At 37.1% G+C, this 24237-nt stretch overlaps 1 protein-coding gene across 3 annotated transcripts in view; it reads right to left on the reverse strand.

Annotated features, from left to right (window-relative positions):
- TTC3 (tetratricopeptide repeat domain 3) overlaps positions 1–24237 on the reverse strand; it is a 127318-nt gene that overhangs the window by 45220 nt on the left and 57861 nt on the right. For 2 of the 3 annotated variants that reach the window (XM_087418090.1, XM_087418091.1), the window contains exons 21-32: positions 23389–23509; positions 21146–21268; positions 20251–20352; positions 18302–18394; positions 17262–17326; positions 16096–16232; positions 14450–14776; positions 11753–12004; positions 8485–8531; positions 7246–7302; positions 6178–6251; positions 4514–4678 (exon numbers count right to left, since the gene is read on the reverse strand). In XM_087418090.1, the coding sequence (XP_087274216.1) occupies positions 4514–4678; positions 6178–6251; positions 7246–7302; positions 8485–8531; positions 11753–12004; positions 14450–14776; positions 16096–16232; positions 17262–17326; positions 18302–18394; positions 20251–20352; positions 21146–21268; positions 23389–23509 (1563 nt within the window). The remainder of the gene's footprint in view (positions 1–4513; positions 4679–6177; positions 6252–7245; positions 7303–8484; positions 8532–11752; positions 12005–14449; positions 14777–16095; positions 16233–17261; positions 17327–18301; positions 18395–20250; positions 20353–21145; positions 21269–23388; positions 23510–24237) is intronic. The other variant, XM_087418092.1, reaches the window with a different exon arrangement.

A 24237-nucleotide genomic window follows, 5' to 3' on the forward strand; every position in this document is an offset into this window, starting at 1 on the left:
TGATACTATGAACAAAATTTTGTCACCCCTCAGAAAATAATCCTTTAAAAAATTTTTTTGGAAAAAAAAAGGGGGGATTAAAAAGTTACTTTATAAATTTCAATTATATAATCATACAATCTATTTAAAAAGCAATGAGATGCAAGAAAATTTATTCAAGAAAAATAACAAGAACATCAATAACAAAAATGTCAAATGAGAAGAGGAAATCAAACTTCAAAAGAATCCTATTGGAATTTGCAGATTCCAATAAGAGTCTATCAACATTTTTCTGTTTAGGAATATGCAGTGATTCAGAGGTACTGAAATCAATCATGTCTGATCAATAAATCAATACAGTGCAGGACTAGATCCACAGTAACAGGGCCAATCCCTGAATCTGCCTCCAGCTCTGGACTGGGTTTGTTCACTCCATTCTGGGGCTATTTTCTTTTCCCATTCTTGTGTCAGGCTCAAAGAGGCTTCCTCTTCCATTTGAATTTGGTATTCAGTCTGTAACAGTGGCATAACTAGCAAGAAAGACATAACATGCACCACTACGAAAGCTTTGTCAAGAGCAACAGCAAAAATCTCCAAAGGAACACTCTTAGTAAATTAATGCTAACAAGGAAGACAACTTATTTAGGAGGAAAGTAAAGCCAACACTTCTTCGAAGCAAAAGAAAACCACTTTATGTGCAGATGCTGCTGCAGATAAATGCATAGGACAATTTTTGCAAATGATTCAAAGCAACTGATACTTTGAAGCATAAAGACCAAATGCCACTTCTCTGTTAGCACTGCTGCTCTAAATGCTTAAAAGTCACGAAACAATCTCTTTTAAAATGTTTTTTGATGAATTTTTCCCCTTAGAATAATCTCTACAATTGAGACTCCCCTACATACATGTTGTTTTGCAACGTAACAGGTTAAATATGTCTTTAAGATTCCCATTAAACTTCATTTTTAATGAGAAATCTCTAAAAGCAGAAGGGGTTGAGGGAGGGTGAGGTAAAAAGAAATAAATCATTGTAGTCTCAGGAACAGTAATCCTTGTTGAGGATTTTGGCTGACTGGTACAAAATAACATCGGCTCCACCATCTGTCCGAGGAGAGACCCTTCTAGTTGGTGTTTAGCTGCCATTAAGCAGCAGCAGAACAATTCATGAATGGTGTCTATTTACTTTCTGCTATCCATGATGAATACTAAAGAGAATCACTGAAAAATAAAGCTTTTCTACCTGGATTAAAATACTTAAATCCAAAATGGGATAACTAAAGTACAGAGATATCATGAAAGGAAACCATTCTTGGGAATTCAGCAACAAGCTTTTCAACAGCTAGCAACGTAAATGATGATGCAGATCTGGTGATGATTACCAAGCAACTAATAAAAGTCGTGTTCCTGAAGAATGGTTAAGGATATGAAAAAATGCTCGCCATGCATTTTTAGGTGAAAAAGGCAAATGACAAAGCTAAGTGCATAGTAAAATCAGTTTATAAATTTTAAAATGTATGTTTTACACATCTACATTTAAAAAGTCTGAAAGGATACACACCAAAAGTTAACTGTGGTTATGTCTGGGTGATAGAATTATTCATAATTTTTACTTTTCCCTTTAAACTGTTCTTTCTAAAAAATTTCCATAATAACTTATATTATTACTTTTATAATCAGAAAAAATTTTTTTCAAAGAAAGAGAGCCTCCACATTTTTTCCACAGGCTAAGTAGCAATGAATTTTTCATACATTCAAGCAGAACAAAATTTATTCAATCAGGGTCCCTAGCCAAAAGAGAAGTAATATTATAACCATATTGTGAATAAAATTTTTACAGTTACTGTTACTTGAAATGCAATGCAAAATGAACTTTAACTCTATTCATACAGTTTTCTAGCCTTGAAAAGTAGTCTCTGTAAGATAAGCATTGGGTCCAAGACAGCACAAATATGATGTATTCATAATCCAGTGTTTTATAGGGGTTAGAATGCATCCATCAACACACTGCACAACGGTGCTGGTGTGGCTGTATAGTAGATATGAAAGATGCTTGATACACCTGAGATAAGGAGGGTGACACGACCATTTCAACTTCTGCCAAATTAGAAAATGCACCTCCCCTTATCATCTGCCCCTGTTGACAGTTTCTGACTCTAACGGTTCCTGCACTTCAGAACCAAACTTGGCACACTGCTTGACAGGAGGGAAAAAACAATAATAAAGCTAATCATACCAGAGATAGTAATAGTTTTTATGTATATATGTACATGTTTATACGTGCAGATATATTTTCAAAATTGGATGATGACCATTAGTGTCTTAAATGGTCACTGGTGGACTTTCATAGTGCCAGTGCACGTCACTGTAAGCACAGGGACAAGGGACAGGGATGGGAAAAACATTTTGGAAAGCATTCCCACCCTAGTATTCTGGTTGTGTCCTTCTGAAAATCACTGTTTTCTACATGCTCATGATTCTCATTTCACAGTCATTTTTATTTGCAATAATACACTGTGATCCGACCAACGATCAATTTAGCTCTTCTGCTATTTGTAAGCTGTCTGACAGGACTATATCTTCTACTATTTCTGCAATCTTCCACAGTACTCAACCTTAAGTGGTTAATAAATCTTGGCTGATTAATTAACACCACTAAAGAGGTGTTAGAAAAACTAAATGCAGAATACTACTTACTGAAATTTAATTTGCTTCAACTATCTAAATCATAAAACGTTAGAACCAGAAGGGGGTCATTAAAAATAAATCAGGCCAATCTCCTACTTTAAAGTGAAATACTTAAGTCAAGAAAAAATAGCAGTTATCCCAGTATTCTTGATTCCTTGTCTAATATTTTTTCTACTCTATACTCTTTTCATATATAAAAGTTTAGTTTCATTTTTCTTTTTTTTAATCCATTGGCCAATAAGAGATCATTCTTAATCACTCTTAAGTAATCACATTTGCCTCTGAAAATTCAAAGAAAGAATTATGTTTTGAGGTGTAACTTCCTGTAACTTCTTGACTTTCTCCTATTTAAGATATAAATTCTATATCAAAATACAAACAAATTAGCCTATTTTTTTCTCATAAAGCTGTTTAATTTCTTCCCCCTTATAGTTGTAATAAATTCTTCATTAGGGAAGCTCCTGAAAACTACAGTTCAGCTTCAGTTTTGGATGCTTGAAGCAAAGTCTAGCATATTTTAAGAAACACCAGTGTAGTTTTATAGCTTTTTCCACATTGTCATCCAGGAGTTCTCTGGAAATATAATTTGCTCAGCACTTCAACTCAAAAGAAAAACCCAAAAAAGAGGGACCCAAGAGCATATAACTAGACTGAACAGGAATGATGCAACTGAGGAAAATAGAAGAAATGACCAATTTATGCATGGGTGACAGGTTTTCCAGAAGAGTTAGCTTTCAAATTAATTTTCTTTTTTTTTTTTTATAATTTTATTTTTTATTTTATTTTTTTTTTTTGAGGAAGATCAGCCATGATCCAACATCCAATGCCAATCCTTCTCTTTTTTGCTGAGGAAGATTGGCCCTGGGCTAACATCGATGCCCATCTTCCTCTACCATATATGGGATGCCGCCACAGCATGGCTTGACAAGCGGTGCGACGGTGCACGCCCAGGATCTGAACTCGCGAACCTCGGACCACCAAAGCGGAGCGTGCGCACTTAACCGCTGTGCCACCAGGCCGGCCCCTCAAATTAATTCTCTACTGCATATCTAAGCCCTCAATTTCTCTTCTTAAGAAAGGCATCAATGCAATACTTATTAATGCCAAACTCAAAATGCTAACTGCTTCCTAGATTTCCCTGAACGCTTTACTCCATTGTTTTATCCATCCCACTCAGACTGGACTTATTAATTTCACATTCACATTTTCAATCCAAAAGTAACGTACACTCAAAGTTACTTAAAAGAAAAGTCTGTTTCTCTTTTATTAGATGAACGTCAAGAAGGCAAGTCTCCAATAGAATACAAAGATACAGGGTATTTCTGTACCATCATCCCAGCTGAACAACTATCATCTCAGCAGAAGTAATAACAGGATCCTGGTATCCCTTCCCCAATAAAGGGGTAATACTTCACCAAACTACATTACTTGTCACTGGACTTGTGAGATGTCAAACAACTGCATCCATCAACATAAGGACAATGAGATCAAATGATCATACTACTCCTTGTCAAACGTATACCTTGGAATTCATGATAAAAAGATTACGGCTGGAAACTTGATCAGCCGTATCAGGACATACCAGGACAGTTTAGGAAGTAGAAAGTATCTACACTAGCAGCTCGAACTGACATAACTAATCATCATTAGGATTCTAAATTTAATAATTAAAAGTCCTCACTTTATGTAATACTCAACAAAAGCAATAAAAATACTTTTCTTCCTCATGGTTTGTGAGCCAATAAATGATTCCTTTAATAAACATAAAGGACACCAGTTAAACAACTTAAGATCTTCCACTGGCAGCCTCAGTATAAAATAACAATTGTAGGAATGTTGCACTACTTACTCATACAGAGTTGAACATTTTTGTTTGGGGTTAATGTCCCACAGCTTCTTATTACGGACAACATATTCATTACCGTGCTGTTCATAAAGGGCTTCAAATTCTTCTATGTCTTGCCGAAGATGGTCAGGTACCACAAATGGGCCTGCAGAATTTGAATTGCGTCTGCTGACAAAACAACAATTTTGAGAATAATAAACATTTAAGTGACCCAGAATAACATTCAAACTGAAATAAACATAAAGATAGTACTCAGCTTTATGACACAAAAAACACCACCAGAGAATTTAATGCAGAAAAGTTATCTTTCCACAATCATAGTCAAGTGTGACTTGACTGACTACTGAGTAAACGTTTTTAATTATTTACTATTGCTACCCAGAGAAAATTTTTTAAAACTCTTGGTTTTAAAAAAATCAATTGTGTTTTAATTGTTAACTTGTTAAAGAGAAAAATGAAAGATTTTATTATAACTGCTATAAATTTAAGTTCAAGTTAGATTGAGACTGGTAAAAGGTACTTAGTAAAAATATTTTTAAAAAAGAGTATAAGATTCTAGCACTCCAAAAAGATACAGTAGTTTGAGTGTGGGCGCTAAAACCAGATTGCTGGGTTTAAATTCAGGCTCTGTTATTTCACGCTTTGTGTTCTTGGGTACCTCGCTCGACTACACTGTGCATGAGTTTCCTTACCCATGGACGTAATAATAGTACTTATCTCCTAGGGTGGAAGTGTGGATTAAATTTAAAGTGTGGAGTTTATATATGTAAAGCTCTTATAACAGTGCCTGGTACATAAGTGTTATCTAAGTATAAGCTATTATTATTTTAACTTAAAACAATTCCTCCAGGGGCTGGCCCAGTGGCATAGTGGTTAACTTTGTGCACTCTGCTTTGGCAGCCTGGGGTTTGCAGGTTTGGATCCCGGGCACAGATCTATACACCACTTGTCAAGCCATGCTGTGGCGGCATCCCACATACAAAATAGAGGAAGATGGGCACAGCTGTTATCTCAGGGCCAATCTTCCTCACCAAAAAAACCACAAAACAGTTCCTCCATTTAAAGAATTCATAAAAATGACTGTGCAAAACAACTGTTATCACAACTCGTTGAAGAAAAACCTCAAAACATTTTGTGGGTTTTTGGTCCATAAAGAAATGTGACATAAAAAGGTCACTGCTACTCACTCAGTTTTATTTCTTCTTCTATTTATTTCCTGAAAACTCAGTTTCAACAAACCAGATGCCATTGAAAATCACTAACATCTAAGGTTAAACCATAACATCATATATAGCATCCTAAACATCTCTCTCCTATTATAGCAAATATGCTGGTAATTATCAATAGGACATTCTCTTCACTGAACATTTTAAAGCATATTTTCCAAGACTTTCCCACAGTATCTTGCATATAGTAGGTTCTCAAACTTAGCAAATGAATGCCATCGGCCCTGTGACATTAATGCAATTTGTATGAATTCTCAATGTCGAGAAGCCATGCTATAAATTCAGTCAAGATGGGTCACATCAGGCTGTCATAACAGACGTACATCTTTAGACAGAGAAATTAGGGAAATAAAACAAGTTTAAAGTACATTAAATTAACACCACTTACTAAGTTAAAATACTTGAGTTAAAATGAAGCAAAAACTTTAAAATTGTACTTACTTATGGTCTTCACCTGAAGTAATGGTCTCACTGTTTGGTGTTACTGAAGTTGTTCCAGACCCAACTAACATAGGCTGGTTTAAAAGACAGAAAAATGACAACAATTTTCTACCTTAAAATTACCACTAAAACTGATGAATGCTTACATAAATATGCATGCAAACTGCCAATGCATAAGTCTTATTTAAATTTTCTTGTGAACAGGAACATATAGTAATAAAAGTTTAAACAGCCTTAAATGGGCCCAAATTAACATTTAGGTAACCTTCCAAGGCTCCAAAAAAATTTAGATTTACTCAGTTTAAACCCCCATTTTAGATAAACTGAAGGCATATAGTCAAAGATAAAAAGAAAAGTTTTATTGGAACTTAGAAGCTGCTCTCATCCTACCCTAATATTTCTTCACTTTCTCAACCCCTCAATACATCTGACCCCCAAGTACAACAGAGCCACGAAGAATCCACTGTAAGACTTAAAAATAATGCCCTAGTTATCTCATAGGCTTAGAGCAGAGCCTTGAGTGAGAGGAAGAAGGCACCCTATCAAGTCTGAGATTCTGTTATGATTAGTATTCATCATCTTTATTTTGAATATTTTAGATAATAACTCTATTAGTTATCAATAATAGGTATCATGTCTTAGCATACAGATGATGACAGTGAGGCAGAGGGAAGTCAAGTAACTTACCCAAAATCACACAGATAATAAAAATAATAACTGGTAGAAACAAGACATGAACCCAGGTCTGCCTGACCCCAAAGCTGCCTTGGCCACTCTGCTCTATGACCACCCATACAGAGTCCTACATTATGACCATGTTTTCACTCGAACGTATCTAGACAATAAAAAGGAAAATAAAGATAAGAGTCTATTTCAAGAATTACTTATATACAATACGAACCTTAAATTTCCTCAAAATAAAGAAGACTGCCAAAATACCTTTAGATTAAAGCCTAGAAAGTCTTTCTCTACAAAATGCTTCAAAATATCCCCAAGAATTGGTCAGTTCTAATTTATATATTCAATTAATTATTTTAGACAAGAATTAATACAGAAAATACTCCATACCTTTGAATCTTTTGGCTTCTTTTTCTTGCCTTTGTTTTTTATCTTGGTAGAATTAAACTATAAAATGGAAAAAAAAAATCATTGAACACTCAAATAACGGCATTACGAGGCTATGATATTTTATAAAGATACGATATTGATTTTCATAGACTAGTCATAAGTTGAATTACATAAAATGTTTAACAAAAATAACACTATATGGGGCCAGCCCAGTGGAGCAGTGGTTGGGTTCGTGCACTCTGCTTTGGTGGCCTGGCGTTCATGGGTTCAGATCCTGGGCACGGACCTGCACCGCTCATCAAGCCATCACGTGGTGGCGTCCCACATACAAAAAAGAGGAAAGACTGGCACAGATGTTAGCTCAGGGCCAATCTTCCTCATCAAAAAAAGAAAAAATAAAAAAACACTATAGTGTGTCAAGCCTTATGTTATGATTTATAATAGAAAATAAGAAAAAGTTTAATGATACCTAATGTTATAACTAAATTTTTGTTCCAACATTTTAAACTCATTTTCAACAAGGTTTATGCCATTTCAAGTAATTAATCAGACTTTTAAAGTAATTCCAGTTATATGCTAATAGTGTTTTAATGATATTCCTTTTACTAAGCAAAACTAGATATTCTGTACCTGGCCAGACAGTGGGGTACAAATAGTGAATTGAGAAGAAGCATTTAACTTCCCATGGGGTATGTTAGCTGTGTTTCTTATACTTAGCCAGGCAATATTTGATGGAGTGGATTAAGACAAAATTTTAAGTATAGATGACTTGATCCTAAAAATCAGTAATCAAGCATCTTTCTGTTTGAAAACTGCCACAACCTACTAGGGAAGACAATTTTGAATTATTTTAACTGAAACTCAACTGGAGCCACTCAAAACAAAGTCCCTTTGTTTTCCTTACACAGCAAAACATTAAAATTTTAACCATTACAGATAATGTTTCATTTTTATGCCAGGAGATGATTTAAGAACTCCTTTCCTAAGATTAACATTTATTAGTTGTGAAACTTTATGAACATTGTCTAATTTAAGCCTCAGAGTTTCCTGATTGATGCTCCAATTCCAAGAGGAAGACTGGGACTAACTTCCTAATGAAACAGTATCCGTTCTCCAGAAGTCCTCCAGCTTTGGTTCTGGCGTGCCACCTGTGATGTACAAACACTGGCCTGGGTCCTCCTCTCTTCCTTTGGCTAACACAAATTAGAACATAACATTTAAAGTGATCAAATAACTTACCGGCACATCACCACTGTCCTGTTTCCTTAATACAGTGCAGCGGCTGTCTGTAGAAAGATACAGATGGTTTGTGAGGAAATGAAATATTTACATTGCCATACAATACAGGAAAGCCTTAAAGAAAACCACTCCAGATACTACTAACATAGACTATGTTCTACTCCTTATCTGGCTTTGACACAAGTCTAGTTTAGAAACCAACAGCCAAACGGCTAAATGGGAAACCAACTACAAAGGATCACAAAATTTCACTCCAACTCAGCATAATTTGAGCACCTTCTAGGTGTCAAACTCTATGCTAGGTGCTGGGAATACAGAGATGCACAGAATAGTCCCTGCCATCCATCTGCTCACGTTCTGTGAAAAAGACAAACACGGGCAAATACCTGTAACCCAGTGTGCTAAGTGCCACAATAAAAATACAATGGAAATAAAGCTGATGGAATAATAAAGGGTTCAACAAGGGGAGAGGCCTGAGGAAGGGTCAGGGAGGGCTTTGGGGAGGTGGGGACTTCAACAAAGGGGTGGGATGTAGCTGAAGGAAATGCATGAGCAAAGACAGGAGGCAGGAAAGCACAATAAGAAGTGGGATGTATATTCAGGGGGCAGATAGGGAGAGTGACGATGAATCCAGACACACAATGTGAATTTAATGTGAGGCAAAACTAAGCAAGTGTTTCCTAAACAGGACAGTTACAGGACCAGACAGATGCAGAAGAGTCACTAGTGGCAACATAAGAGGAAGATTTGGAGTGGGGCTGTCTAGAGGCATGGAGACCAGCTTGGAGGCTACTGCAATAGTCTAATCATAGAAAGATGACTAAGGTCCTGGCCTAGGGAACTGGACATGGACAAAAGAGGACAGATCAAGGATAAAGCTTATTTGGATTTATGACAAATTAGATATGGGGTAATAGGGAAAAGGAAGAGTTGAGACTAATTCCACGGTTTCCTGCTTAAAAATAAGATATACAGGGGCAGGCCCAGTGGCGTAGCAGTTAAGTGTGTGTGCTCCACTTTGCGGGTCCAGGGTTCGCAGGTTCCAATCCCAGGCACGCACTGATGCACTGCTTATCAAGCCGTGCTGTGGCGGCGTCCCATATAAAGTAGAGGAAGACGAGCAAGGATGTTAGCCCAGGGCCAATCTTCCTCACACAAAACAAAAACAAAAACAAGATATACAACAATGGTATTAACTGAGATAAATTTAGGAAAGATAGGTCTCTAGGGATATAAGTGGGTTCAGCCTCATTGCTCTTAAGGGGCCTCTTGGCTGTCTACACAGAAATTCCAACAGGGAAATAAGCATCCAGAGTTGAGCAGAGAGGTTGGGGCTCCCAATTATCATAGCATTGGTGACATTACCAAATATCCTTATTTACAAGATCAGTGGATTTTGAAAAATTTTAAGAAATATAATCATTCCTTTAAATGAAAGAAGATAAGGTCGAAAATGTCTGGTCTGAGGCAGAGCTACTGGACTTGAAAACTGGTGGCCAGTATTTGGTTGGTGGCTTCTGACTGACTAAAAGCAGAGAAATAGTCACAGTCAGGTGGACTGCATATTTTAGGTAGCGCACACAAGAATTAGGAAAAATGCACACTGAGAGGGAACCGTGTCCTTTTTGGTTGTCTTGTGTGATCCAAACATGCAGCGGGTTTTATAAGCTCAGTCCTAGGAGGGCATTTTATTACCAGCAGCAGCAAACTGATGGCAATAAATTCAGGCTATCAAGTAGCATGTCACCTCCAGCCATGAAGCAGTGTCCTGGAAAAATAAAGCCACCTATATTTGAGTGTGCTCTTTCCTGAGAAGCACAACAAAAGTAAGCTTTTCAGTTTCTTATATTGCATATGAACTTCGTAACATGCGACACTTTTGTACAACGCCAGACCTTTTAACGTACACTTTAAAACAAACAGTATGAAATCTACAAGTCTAACAATATATAGACTTGTGATACTGAGAAAAAAGGGAGTAGAGGGTATTATCATAAGACACACACGTAGTACCAAAGATAAGAAATTAAAATTAATTTAGAATCTAAAATATTAGAATTTTGAAGCAAAACGAGACCACAAAGATCACTGGTTCCAAATCCTCTCATTTTAATGATGAAGACACTAAGATCCAAGAGAAGCTAAGGAATTAACTACTAGTTATCTTATTATGCCAAAACTAAACTCCATGCTGTTACAAATAAGCCCCCCATTCCCCTCCACCCTACACCTCTGAGCTCGGACGTCATCCTGTCCAACTCCACCTCCACATTCATGGCTCAGGTCAGACTCTCCCCCTGCACCAAGGCTTTCCCCTTCCCTAGGGAGAATGCAAGTGCTCAGTCCTCCGTTTGAACCCCCAGTACTTTTTCTGGTCCTCTCTAATTGAGCTTCCACCCATATTACAGTTACGTGTATATTCTTCTTATTCCCTTTTGTAGAACATAAGGTCCTTGAGGGCAGGGACTAGTCTAAGCATTTCTGAATTCCTTGTTAACACCTAGCACGGGCCTTCACGCAGTAGTAAAAACAAGGTTTTTAATGAAATGAATTAGGGAAGGAGAGCCACAGTCTACTTTTCCTGACTCCCAGTTCTAGGCTCTTCCCACTACAACAGACCTGCTATCTATTCTGGATTCTGTAAACATCAACTACTTCTGCAGGCCAATGCTTTCTTGACTACTAAAATCAAACAATTTCCTAATAAATTCCATCCATTTCATATGCAATCTATGCCATGACACTGTTAAAACATCTAAGAATAGATGGTGAGAACAGTATGGTTTGAGAATAGTACAGTGCGTAGTCAAAGTAATGTATTCACGTGAGTATTTCTACAACACTTTGCTCACAAGAGTAAAAAGGTTTTAGGACACAAAGAAAATCACTATTCTTTTATTTTTTGTGAGGAAGATCAGCCCTGTGCTAACATCTGCCAATCTTCCTCTTTTTGCTGAGGAAGACTGGCCCTGGGCTAACATCTGTGCCCATCTTCCTCCAGTTTACATGCGACGCCGCCACAGCATGGCTTGACAAGCGGTGTTCTGAACCGGCGAACCCCGGGTCACTGCAGCAGAGTGCGCACACTTAACTGCTTGCGCCACCGGGCTGGCCCCGAAAATCACTATTCTTAATTCCCAATCTTCCCAAATAAGCCAGCTGTACCACAATAATTTTCATTATTTTCTTTGTTAAGTATTGAAATAAGCTAGGTCCTTCGCAGATTTTTTCCTAAGATCAGATACACACTGAAACTCAGTCTACATACCCATTATATCAAAGAATTCATCCAAAGCATTATGCAATGCTGGGAACTTGTCCCTGTGCTCTTCTAGCAGCCATATTAAACATCGCGCTTCCTTCAATGATGTTGGCTCATAGAAATAATCAAGTTGCTTTCCTTCTATGGAGCCTAGTTTATGTTCGTATTTCTCATTCCAGAGAAAAGTCATGATGCTAAAATCAAGCTCCTTAAGAGACGCTCCATAACGAGAAAAAAAAGGTCCTGTGGCATCTAAGCCTGTAGTGAAAGGAAAACCCAAACGAGAAGAAAGGAAAATCATTTACCGTAAAATCACATTCAGTTTCACACCTTTGAAAGTGGTTCCATTATAGTTTGCTTACATTTTCAGTGAAAACATTTAAATACTTGAATACCAACTTGTTCAAGCTATTTTGCATTTTAGAAACACCACTTAATGTTGATATGCTAATTATAATAATTTCTATCTACTAGTTGAAGAAGAGGGGCCAAAGCTTCTATTATAGTTATTTTTATTAGACTTAGGTGACAAAAGGCATTAAATTCCTTTAAAAATACAATTTTTCACTAATTCATAATGACTTTCATTCCAATTAATACAAACTAACAAGATTTTACAAAGCTTTGCTACATATATTCCACAGTAACAAAACATCAATAACATGCAAAAGCTTCCCAAATGCCTTTAAAACAGAAACAGGGTAAACTCTCTCAACACCTCTATGAACTGCTCCTTATCCCCCAAAATATCATGGTTCCTTACCTTCCTCACAAAAATCAGGGTGGTCACTATTCCCACTTTTATTCTACCTTCTACAAATCAAAACAAGGGGTGGCTGCAACCTCATACACTACCACTGAAAGTATGGTGAGCCTATGCTCCTTCCTAACACAGCTACCAAAAAGCAAAGATCAGCTCTGTTCTACCTCCCCACAGGCCTCTAATACAGCATGGTCACCTACATTGGCCACAGATTCTCAGTCAGCAAATGAGGCAGACTGCTGAGTCAAAACTACCCTCGACGGCTGTTTCTTTCAGATGAAATAGTTGGCTTGCAGAGCTCATGTCACGTGAAAAATTAGTATCTTTATAAACACCAGAACCAGGCACCATGTAAAATACTCATACAATACAAGTTTTAAGGGAACCACCAATGAAGAAATACCACATTCACATCTCCCATCTAAGGCTCACATCTGAGCATGTGCTCAGTGAGGGGAAGGCAGCAGATCACTTGCAGTATTTAAATGTTAATTTCCTCCCCTACCCTACATATAAATTGACCTCTCATGTGAAATATGCAAAGGACGTGACTCTACTGTATAGACTTTTTGTGAGAAGAAAGTAAAATTCCAGGAATTGGAAACTACTTGTTTTTAATGAGGAAGTGCGAGCTTTCCATTGGGGCTAGAATACAGCCTTACTAATTAACATGCTTGAACTCATTTTACAACTTTAAATAGAAACTGCAACTTTGAATAGTATGTATACATATTTATTAAGATGATGCCTTTAATCTTCAGAATAAATGTGAATTATATCAGGACACATTCACATCCTCCCGTCAATGAGCAGTAAGGCTCAAATGCTACAGTTTACCTGAATGAAAAGTGGCAGGCACTCTTGCCCAGGTAAGCATAACCAGACAGCCTACTTCTCTTAAAGTAAGAAATAACTTTATAATGTACTTATCTGATTGTTAACAAATGCTAACGACAATCTTATCACTAACGAGTCATTTTCCGGGTCCAGAAACATACGAAGACCTATGCTCAAAGCAGCAACATCTAGCTATCAACCACGCCAAGCTTGCTGCCCCCTTACTTTGTCTCTACTGACAGAAATTTATCAATATATTCTCTGCAACCCGAGAATTCTAACAGCTCCACGTCTCTGAAAACTCAGGCAGGTCAGTGGGGTGGCTCGCAGAGGCCTGGCAGGCTCACTCCCTGGACTGCTCCTGAAAGGCCCTGCTCTGCTATGCTCCCGTCATCCAATAGGTGACAAGTGAATCATCTACTGTGTGGGGCCAGCTACCATCATGGTCACCAAGATAAACAGGGTCCTGGTAGGTACCCAAAGAACTCACTATCTAGTGGTAGACAACAACTCTATCTGCAGCTGCCTTCTGCGGTACCTGCACAGGAGGTCTTCCTCAGCCAAATTACGAAAATCAGAACAGAGGAACAGAGTTTTATAATCCTGTGATTCACAACAGCCTAGCTCAACCCCAGGGTATTTTTCTCATAATCCTTAGATATAGATTTGCCTTAGGTGATCCTAAGCAATTAGTTCCATCAACTCTTATCTCTAAAATTTTCATTAAGCAATCTGACTACTGAACTGCACAATCCCCAAGGGCATTCCACAAACAGCCAACTCCAGGGGGTGCTATTTATCCACGGTTGTGACTAGTATTCACATAGTTTACACATTTACAAATATGGTTTAGCATAATACAGGACTGGATTTTCTTACTGACTGAATTTTTTTATATTTACACTTTTCGAAAAAGTATACTGTAACCTATCTATAAAATAACCTAAAGATTGTGAGTTGCGGGAAATAGTATTTTTAAACCATACAAATTTGTAGTCCTATATTTTAAAAAATCATAAATGATGACAGGAACATGAAAAAAGGATTCAGAGGCCTACATTTATCCTTCCACCAGGCTGCATTCTTACAATTAAGTGACATACCAAAGCTATTAAGTTTCTGGATCCAGGTGGCTAATTTTGGCTCCACTTCTTTAAGCTCACTCAAAACATGCAGAAATATCCTTGTCTTTACTCTATTCTTTTCTTGAATCAAGTGACGAATGATATAGTCCACTGCTTCATTTAGAAAATTTCTGCTAGAAAAACAGGTTGTGTAGTCTTCTGTGCTTAAAACCTTCCAAGAAAGCAATTCCTTGAGAAGCTTGGAGGTATTCAGTATACCAGATTTAATCTTGTCAGCATACTGCTTTATGCACTGCAGAATTCTGTCATCAAGGAACTGGCAACTCTGAACACTGTCTACAGTTTCTAAGGATAAATAACAGTGGTCAGTTAAAGTGAGAAATAGGACCAGTTTGAAAAGATATAAACTCAGAAAGAAATAATGTAACATTACATAATAACATAAAACATGACTCGGATTCTTTACGTTGTTTTAATAAACTCAAGAAATTTTAAATTAGGAATATAAATATTTAAGAATATCTTTGAAAAGATATGAAAGTTCACATTAGACCAAACATATCAAAAGCAAGTACCTTATTTCCATCACTCCGTACTACACATGTAACACCTAAAAACTTAGTTCCTCTACAATAAGGTTACCTTCCCTCAACAATCCTAACCCAGCCTCATCAACTACCTAAACTTTATATCCAATAAATATGTTTAGTTATTAAGAATGCAAAGGGTATTTTCCGGAGTTGACAGAATCATTTATTTAGTTATGAATTCAATTCATAGTTGGTAGTTATTGTTACGTTATTCATCTCATTGTTGGACCTGAAATCGTAGACCTGTGGAGTTGTCGACTCCAACTTGGAAAATATTTCTGAAGTTCATCGTCCCACCCAGGCTCCTCCCTAATGGATAGCCATTTAGCCTCTTAAAGCCATGCAACGTTAAAATACAGTCACTAAAAACTTCTCCAGTAGCAAAGATAACTTTGATTGATTTGTGAAACACTAATGGAATACTACATGAAAAATAAAGACAGCAAGAGGAAATATTTCATTTTGAAAACAGCCATCATAGCAGAAAATGAGAATACCTTATTTTAACTAAAAACTGAAAGTAAATATATATACCAGCCAATATGTCCACAGGAACAGTAAAATTACTGAGGCATTCCCATGTTGATGGGGGAATGATGACAAGATGAGTGTAAACAGAAGGCTGGACCAGCTCAGTTCTACGGCACTTTTTATGAACTGCTTCTTTATTTGAACTCGGCATTATTTCAGATAATTAGTGGCTAATTTACAGGTAAACGTTTTGGAACTTAAATCCAAATAGTGGAGTTTACAGAGCACTGTCAAACATACAGCCGCATGTCAGATATTATTTCCACCTTCCCTTCAGAGATGAGGAGACTGACGAAGAGTTTGCCCCCAGCTGTGGCAGGGCAGCATCCTGAATCCCTATGTACTGCTTCCAAACTCAGTGCTCTTTACACCGGCCCCCTCCCCATCTCAGAGTAATAGGAGATGGTGACAATATTAAATACTAAGTGAAATTTCAATTTCAATTCAACAACAACTAATATAAGGCCCAATAAGATGAATATTTGTATGTATACTTTTAAGCAAGAGTATTTTATTCTTATCATGCCTTGGACTTCAGCATACCTTTCTGCTCTTCAGTTTTGGGTGGACTACTTTCCCTTAAGTCTTCTTCCATTCTTTCTTGCGCTAATTTTTTTGCTTCTTTTTTTTGGATCTTTCTCTTTAATTTTTTGTCTTCTTTCAGTCTTAGCTTCTCTAGGCTGATAAACATTTACAATTAATGATAATTCACCTTTGTTATAAACTCAATTAACTGTTTTCCTTTGCCTATTGCAGAAACCACTTTCCAAGCAATAAGTTACAAGTTTTCCTTTTTAGTTGGAAGTTGGCCTGCATATTCTGTTCAATATCAAAAACTGTTGACAAATGTGGTCAACTCAGTCAAAATAAGCGTACTTGTCTCATGAATACAAGATCCTCAATGACCGAGTAACTTCTAATTATAGATGGCATGTAGAGATTGTACAGATGTTATTTTCGTGTACATAAGTTACTGCTTAGGGTAAACAGGAATAGTAAACATTACTCTGTAAGATAACACATGTCAACACTCATTTCAAAGAAATATCCCACAGTAAAATACTATTTTCACATCCCAATAATGGCCCACACCACTGGAATTTGGTTGATATGGTTACAATGAATTCTCTTCAACAAATAATTCTGTTCATCTTTTCTTTTGCTTTTTCTTGGTCACCAAGAAAAAAATCACTTCTTAGAATGGAAAAGAAGCAGCAGGACCAAAAAGAAAAGAAAACTAGAATTGGAATTACTTGATCTGAACAAGAAGATACAGAGAAGTGAATAATTTTGACAGTACACTGAGTATTTCAGAGTGAGAAATAGTCATTGGTTCAAAATGTTTGCTGAAGAGAGACAAAAGAGAAACATGCTTTTGGAATTAAAGTTTAAACAACTGAGAGGTAAGTATATAATTTTTATCTAAATGCCAAATCTATTAATCAAACATGTCATTTCACAGTAACAAATGTCATAATTTTACTTATAAATTCAACGACTAAATGCTTCTGATTCAAGTTTTTAGTATTTAACCATTCTAGGCTAATTCTCTTTAAGTTTTAAATATCCAAAAAACTCATTTAAAAACTACTTATTTGGATATGTGTGCAAAGCTGATCTAAAACGAGCATAATTTAGAAATCTGCATTTAATAGAATTATATTCTAAAAGACATCATTAAGCTACTGATTGATTATTAAAAATCTTACCTAGAACATTTCTGTTTCAGAATAGGTCTTGGAGGAACCTTTTCTTTTATGACCTTGTGTTCAAACTTTAAATAAAACAAAGACATCCAAAATTTGTCTCATACTCCCATGATATAAAGCACAAAACCACAAGTAACAAGCATCTCAGAAGCACACACAGTCAATGTTCAATTTGATAGAGAACAGTGATGATGTTCTGACCCAGACAAAAGCCCAGAAAACTTTAGCAAAACAATTTACTGAAAAGAGGAACAAGTTGGGGCCGGCCCCGTGGCTTAGCGGTTAAGCGTGCGCACTCCGCTACTGGCGGCCCGGGTTCGGATCCCGGGCGCGCACCCAGGCACTGCTTCTCCGGCCATGCTGAGGCCTTGTCCCACATACAGCAACTAGAAGGACGTGCAACTATGACATACAACTATCTACTGGGGCTTTGGGGGCGGGGGGGAAAGGAGGAGGATTGGCAATGGATGTTGGCTCAGAGCCGGTCTTCCTCGGCAAAAAGAGGAGGATCAGCATGGATGTTAACTCAGGGCTGATCTTCCTCACAAAAAAAAAAAAAAAAAAAGAGGAACAAGAGAGTAGACACACTTTAGGAAGACATTAAAAAAACAATTAAGAGGAAGCAAAAGATCAAATAAACTACAAATATCATTACAACAGCCCATTCCTGCCACTCCCATACAGTGAAGTTAAAGGTAATCCCTCAAGGCACTCTTCCCCCTCTCTAAGAACCCCCATCCTTGCCAATACCCAAGAGTTTACTGGAGATTAAGGAAGGTTACCAAAAAGAGTAAAAACAGTAAAACTATAATATAAAAAGCCTCCTTTTCCTATTAGGAAATAAAAGAATCCTTCATTGCAAAGAAGCATTCTCACATCCTAATATTTCCTACATCTTCCTAAATTAAGTAACTGTTTCTTTCCTGGAAAAGACAAGATCCAAACTGTACAACTTCCACAAATTTAAATCATGTTTTAAAAGGTGTAATAAGCATTCTGGTTATCAATTTAATTAGATTTCCCCTTTATTACATACTTACTTCACATTTGACTTGACCACCACTGCTGAAGATGATAATCTTAGAAATGATACCGTCACAGTCAGGGGTAAGACAAATTCCTTGTAGAAAATCCTATTTGATTAAAAAAAAAAAAAATCTCGGAATAAATCTATACACGTATACCATTTTAACCATCAAGAACAGTCAAAATATGGTCTAAAACTTCCTTCAGGGAGGCAGTGAAGGTCCCTGCTCATTGCCATGTGACTTTTAAAGCCTCCCTGTCAGAGGAATATACTTCCCGATGCAGGGCTGACCACACCAATGCAAGGTGAGATGACATGATGTCCACTTCGTCTAAGCAAAAGCTTTAAGAAACACTGCATGGGGCCGGCCCCGTGGCTTAGCAGTTAAGTGCACGCGCTCCACTGCTGGCGGCCCGGGTTCGGATCCCGGGCGCGCATGGAGGCACCACTTCTCTGGCCATGCTGAGGCCGCGTCCCACATACAGCAACTAGAAGGATGTGCAACTATGACATACAACTATCTACTGGGGCTTTGGGGTGGGGGGGGGGGGGGAGGAATTTAAAAAAAAAAAAAAAGAAACACTGCATGGATTGGCCATTGCTCTTGACCCTCTGCCACAAGAACATGTTCCAGTCACTCTTCAACCTCAATACAGAAACAAAGAACACAGCCACACAGACTGGAGCTGCTACAGCCCAACCCTGGCCAATGGCTGCAGAACTTCAGGACAAGCAATATAAGCAAGAAATGAACCCTTTTTAACTGTAAATCACAAGAGATTTTGAGTTGCACGTGACCAGTATATCCTAATGAAAGCTGACTAATTTACAGAAGGTATTTAAACCCATGGGATGGTTCAGACCACCAAGGGAGCATGTATAGCTAGAGAAAGTCAATTAAGGTAAGACAAAGGCATAGCAGAAGTGACTAAGGCAATGGTTATCTGATCATATCATTATATCTTTAGTTAACTAGGTGAAAATATATAAATGCGACAATTTATTTCTACCAAACTTGAATAATTCCTATTGCTAACAGACACCTAGCACAACCACCTTATTTTTTTCCCCAATAAGGATAGGGGTTTACATGAGGTTATGCGTGTAGAAAAAGGTTTTCTTTTTTTAAGTCTATTGCTTATATGGATTAGAAACAAATTTTATGAATGTAAAAAAATATAAAATTATAATTTATAAAATTTAAAAAATATCAAATTATTGTGCCTTCTCTTAAAATATACCTAGCTAATGATAATTCACATCATTATCTTGCTAATAAAGAGAAACCCCAAAGAGAAGTGATAGTACAAATTTTGATTCAATTATCTTATCAAATTTTGTTACAAAATAAAAAATTTGAGACCCCAATTCTACATAATCACTTTAAAGTAACTAAATGAAAGATCCCTGATGGACTAAAATTGTCAGTGTGTAATTTAAGACCTATATTTTAAAATTAGTCATTAAAATTTTTGTTTTTGATCATAATATTCCCAGTGTAAAAGCTGGTTAAACAATTTATTAAAGGCCTCTATGGGTATTGCCTTCATACTTGAATAAAACAAAAACAGATTTTCTACTTTATCATTAAAGTTTTAATTAAAACTTTCTAATTATGTCTAGAATGCATAGGAAGGAATTTATATTCATTTAAGACATTCTCTGAAGATTCTTGGGGGAAAAAAATCAATGTAAAATAAGCATACTAGGGCCGGCCCCGTGGCTTAGCGGTTAAGTGCGTGCTCTCTGATGCTGGCGGCCCGGGTTCGGATCCCGGGCGCACACCGACGCACCGCTTCTCCGGCCATGCTGAGGCCGCGTCCCACATACAGCAACTAGAAGGATGTGCAACTATGACATACAACTACCTACTGGGGCTTTGGGGGGAAAATAAATAAATAAATCTTAAAAAAAAAAAAAAATAAGCATACTAGAAAATCCAGACAATCTTACTGGCCTTACCTTGTCAATTTTATCATTAAAGGTTGTTGTTTTTAACTTCTTCCAACAGTTCATGTGAAATTCTATTTTACAGTACTGGCAACAGCTGATACGTATAAAACCCTAGGGGTTTAAAAAATTTTTTAATTCACATTGTAAAGATGTCTACACACATATACACTCTCTCTCTCACACTCACTCACAAGACACACACGAAAGACAGAGCTGTCTGCCTTCACCTGGCAGACGTAACTAGACATCACATTTCCTCGTGGGGGAGTACAATACTTCTGTACTCCAGAATGCCCAGTGCTGGAGATACAGAGCTTGACTGACATATTCATTTCTACAGCTACAGCTGTATTATCCTTTACAATGTATCAAATATTTTATAAACATTACTTCATCTGATCTACTAACCAGGGGCAGTGGGCAGCTACTATCTTCTTGAATAAACTAAATGCCAGTAACTTATTCACTCAATTAAGTGCCAGACTTGGTCTCACACTTAGATCTCTAGGAGCTAATTCAGTGATCACAATGGCCCTTAGATTCCTGGACTCAAATTGTACAAGAGATTAGAACTGCAACAAATCAGAGGTAACAACCTCATTTTGTTTCCTGTGCTCTTAAGCAACAGGCAATTATATGAAACAGTGGCTAGAACAGGGAAATGGAATTAGCTAGCCTGCCTTCTCAGGTCACCACCCTGCCCTCAGTGTTTATTTCAGAGGCTCTGGCTTCCCCTGTGAGATGATGCAGACCTAAAAGAAGTTCAGGGGAAGGGGTGGACAACACAACATAAAACTGCTGGCAAGCCAGAGAACTTGGGTGCTTCCACTTACAGAATATATTCTGAAGCCATTTTAAGGTGCAATTCCCTAAGTTAATGTCTTAGTGCACATTCATTATTTACCTTAAAGTCTGGGTCAGTTATGTATATCTGGATTTTGGAATATCCATGGCACTTCTGATAGCAACAAATGGCATCTGGCACTGGAGGGAACCTGCATTCTTCAATAAACTTCTCTAACAGCACCTAAAACAAAAATAAATAAAAATACTACTACTACAACACTAATTCGTCAATAAAAATACTTGTGATTTCAATAACCTCTTGCCATCAAAACATTTTCAGGTTAGGAATGACAATGTTTTTTAGCCAGGAACAAACTATACACAACTTTTAAAGTTTTTCCTTTTAGAAGGAGACTGATACAGAGACACGTCAAGAAAGAAAGATCGGGAAAAAAGGATTGAAGAAAAAATTTTCAGAATTCCAAAATCTTATCCTGTGTTATGACCATCAAACCTCATTTTATAATATATAGCTCTTAGAAATCTCCTTTAAGCATTCAGAGGGAGTCAAATGAGGCAGGCTAACCCTTAGGACCCTACTATTCTCCTTCCCAACATCACCTGACCTAGGATCCTAACACCCTCATTCATCAACCTCTTGTGCTTGTTCATTCCCTAGAGAATTAGCCCATTGCTACTAAAGCCCCCAAGAGACTCATGCTATGCTTTCAGTGCTAGTTTTTTGTTATCAATAGTTCCTACGCCCCCATCCCAATCTAGTATAAAGAGGAAAATCCATCGATCCCTGTGTTTTGTGTTTTATTTTTTTATAACAGCTTTGCTGAAATAATTCACATAGCATACAATTCACTTCATACATTTAAAGTGTACAATTTAATAGTTTTTAGTATATTCACAGGGTTGTACAACCATCACCACAATCTAAATTTAGAACATTTTCATCACCCAATAAGAAACCCCATACCCATTAGGAGTGCCTCCCCATTTTCCCCCAATCCCCTGACAACCACCAGTCTACTTTCTGTCTCTATATATAGAGTTGCCAATTCTGGAGATTTCAGATAAATAGAATCATACAATATGTGGCTTTCTGTGTCTGGCTTCTTTTACTTCACATAATGTTTTCCAGGTTCATCCATGTTCTAACATGTATCAGTACTTCATTCCTTTTTATGGCTGAATAATATTCACCTGTTTGGATAGACATTTTACTTACCATTCATCAGTTGATAGACACTTGAGCTATTTTCACTTTTTGGCTATCATGAATAATGCTGCTATGAACATTTATGTACAAGTTTTTGTGAGAACATATGTTTTCCTTTCTCTGTATATATCTAGGAGTGAAACTGCTAGGTCATAGGGTAACTCTATCTTTAAACTATTGAGAAACTGCCAGACTGTTTTCCAAAGCAGCCACACCATTTTACATGCCCACCAGCAATGTATGGGGGTTCTGATTTCCTCACCCTTGCCAAAACTTTTTATTGTCTCCTTCTTGATTACAGGCATCTTAGTGGGCGTGAAGTAGTTTTAATTTTCAGTAATTTTAATTTTCAATAATTTTTAAAATTCAGTAATTTTCACTGTGGTTTTAATTTGCATTTCTCTGATGGCTAATGTTGAACACCTTTCACACGCTTATGGGTATTTGTATAACTTCGTGGCACATATGTCTATTCACATCCTTTGAGTACTTTTAATTAGACTGTCTTTTATTAGTGAGTTGTAAGAGTTGACCCCTGTGCTTTTAAAGGCTTCAGCCACAAGCAAGCTCTGAGTACATGTCAGGGTTCACCACAGGTAAAGACTTAGCCCAGTCAATTCACACATAATTTAGTCTTTCCAGAACTAGCAAATCATCCTATGCTTCTGAATATGAGACTAAATTTATACTTTCCGAGTCTTCAAGTACCATCTCGATAACTATGACCAAACAATGATGCTACCCCTTTCTCTAAGTACAACTGGTAAAGCATACTGCTTAATAATGCACACTCTGGAGTCAGAATGCCTAGATTCAAGTCCCAGCTCCACCATTTCCTAGCTGTTTAACCTGCAGCTCACCATTTAGCCTCTCTAAATGTAATCTTCCTCATCTGTGAAGTGGGACTAATCATAGTACTCATCCTGTAGGGCTGCTGTAAGGATTAAAGGTAACGGAAGGAGTGTGGCTGGCACACAGGAAACATTCAACAGATGTTAGTGATCCTCACAGTCTTTAAAGGGGAAAAGCATGTGGGGGAGCTGAGGACAGAGAGCTCCTACCTCTCTGTCTTCTGATACCTGAGTCAGTCAATGCAGATGGGCTCTTATAGTCTCTGCAGAAATAATGGTTACCTTTATTTTCCCTGGCTGAGTTTCCTCAATAATCACATTACTTGTGGGCCAAGTTAACACTCCAGGAAGACGACAAATCAAGGTTCTTGCTTTCTCAAAGTGATTAAGAGCTTCTAGAAATCTAAAGTCATAATTATGAAGAAAGAAGGTATTAAAGATGTGACATGTATTTTCATTCCTCACCACAAAGGTCACAGAGATTTCAAGCTTACTAGTAAGAGTACATTTGATAAATTACTGCACACAAATATTCAATGTAAACCTATATTTTCTCTAAAAACCCAAAGCATTATTGTTGTTTCCTATAAACTAATATAAATCAAACACAAACCCGCCTGGACACTGGCTTTATTACGGTAGGGGCACACTAGTCCTTTTAAAATTGTAATTTATTTTTAAAAGTTTCCAACAATTAAAATAGAAAATTGAACAACAATTTGTTCCATTCTTGTTTGTTTCATTTACTAAGCTAATTAAAGTAGATTCTTGTAGAGAAATGGCAACCCTCCACTTCAACTAATTAATCATAAATAGGTAAATTCTTTTTCAACTTGACTCTATTAGGACATCTATAGTAAAAATCACTCTCCAGAAAACATCTCCTGGTGTCAACATCGTGTATTCTGAACATCTTTCTTTAACCATAAAGCAGTGAATTATTTTAACAGAACAAATGTGTATATAAATTATTTTAACTATAAATATGAAATGTTTTAGTACTGATTTGACTTACGGTTTAAAAAAATCAAGTCAATGGACTCCCACAGCCCATTCAACAAAAAAATAGTCATGTGCCCCATAATGACAACAATTTGGGCAAAAATCGCACATACGACAGTGGTCCCATAA

This window comes from Ceratotherium simum, chromosome 27 (assembly GCF_057802395.1).
Source record: "Ceratotherium simum simum isolate JZ-2026a chromosome 27, ASM5780239v1, whole genome shotgun sequence".
Lineage (NCBI taxonomy): Eukaryota > Metazoa > Chordata > Mammalia > Perissodactyla > Rhinocerotidae > Ceratotherium > Ceratotherium simum.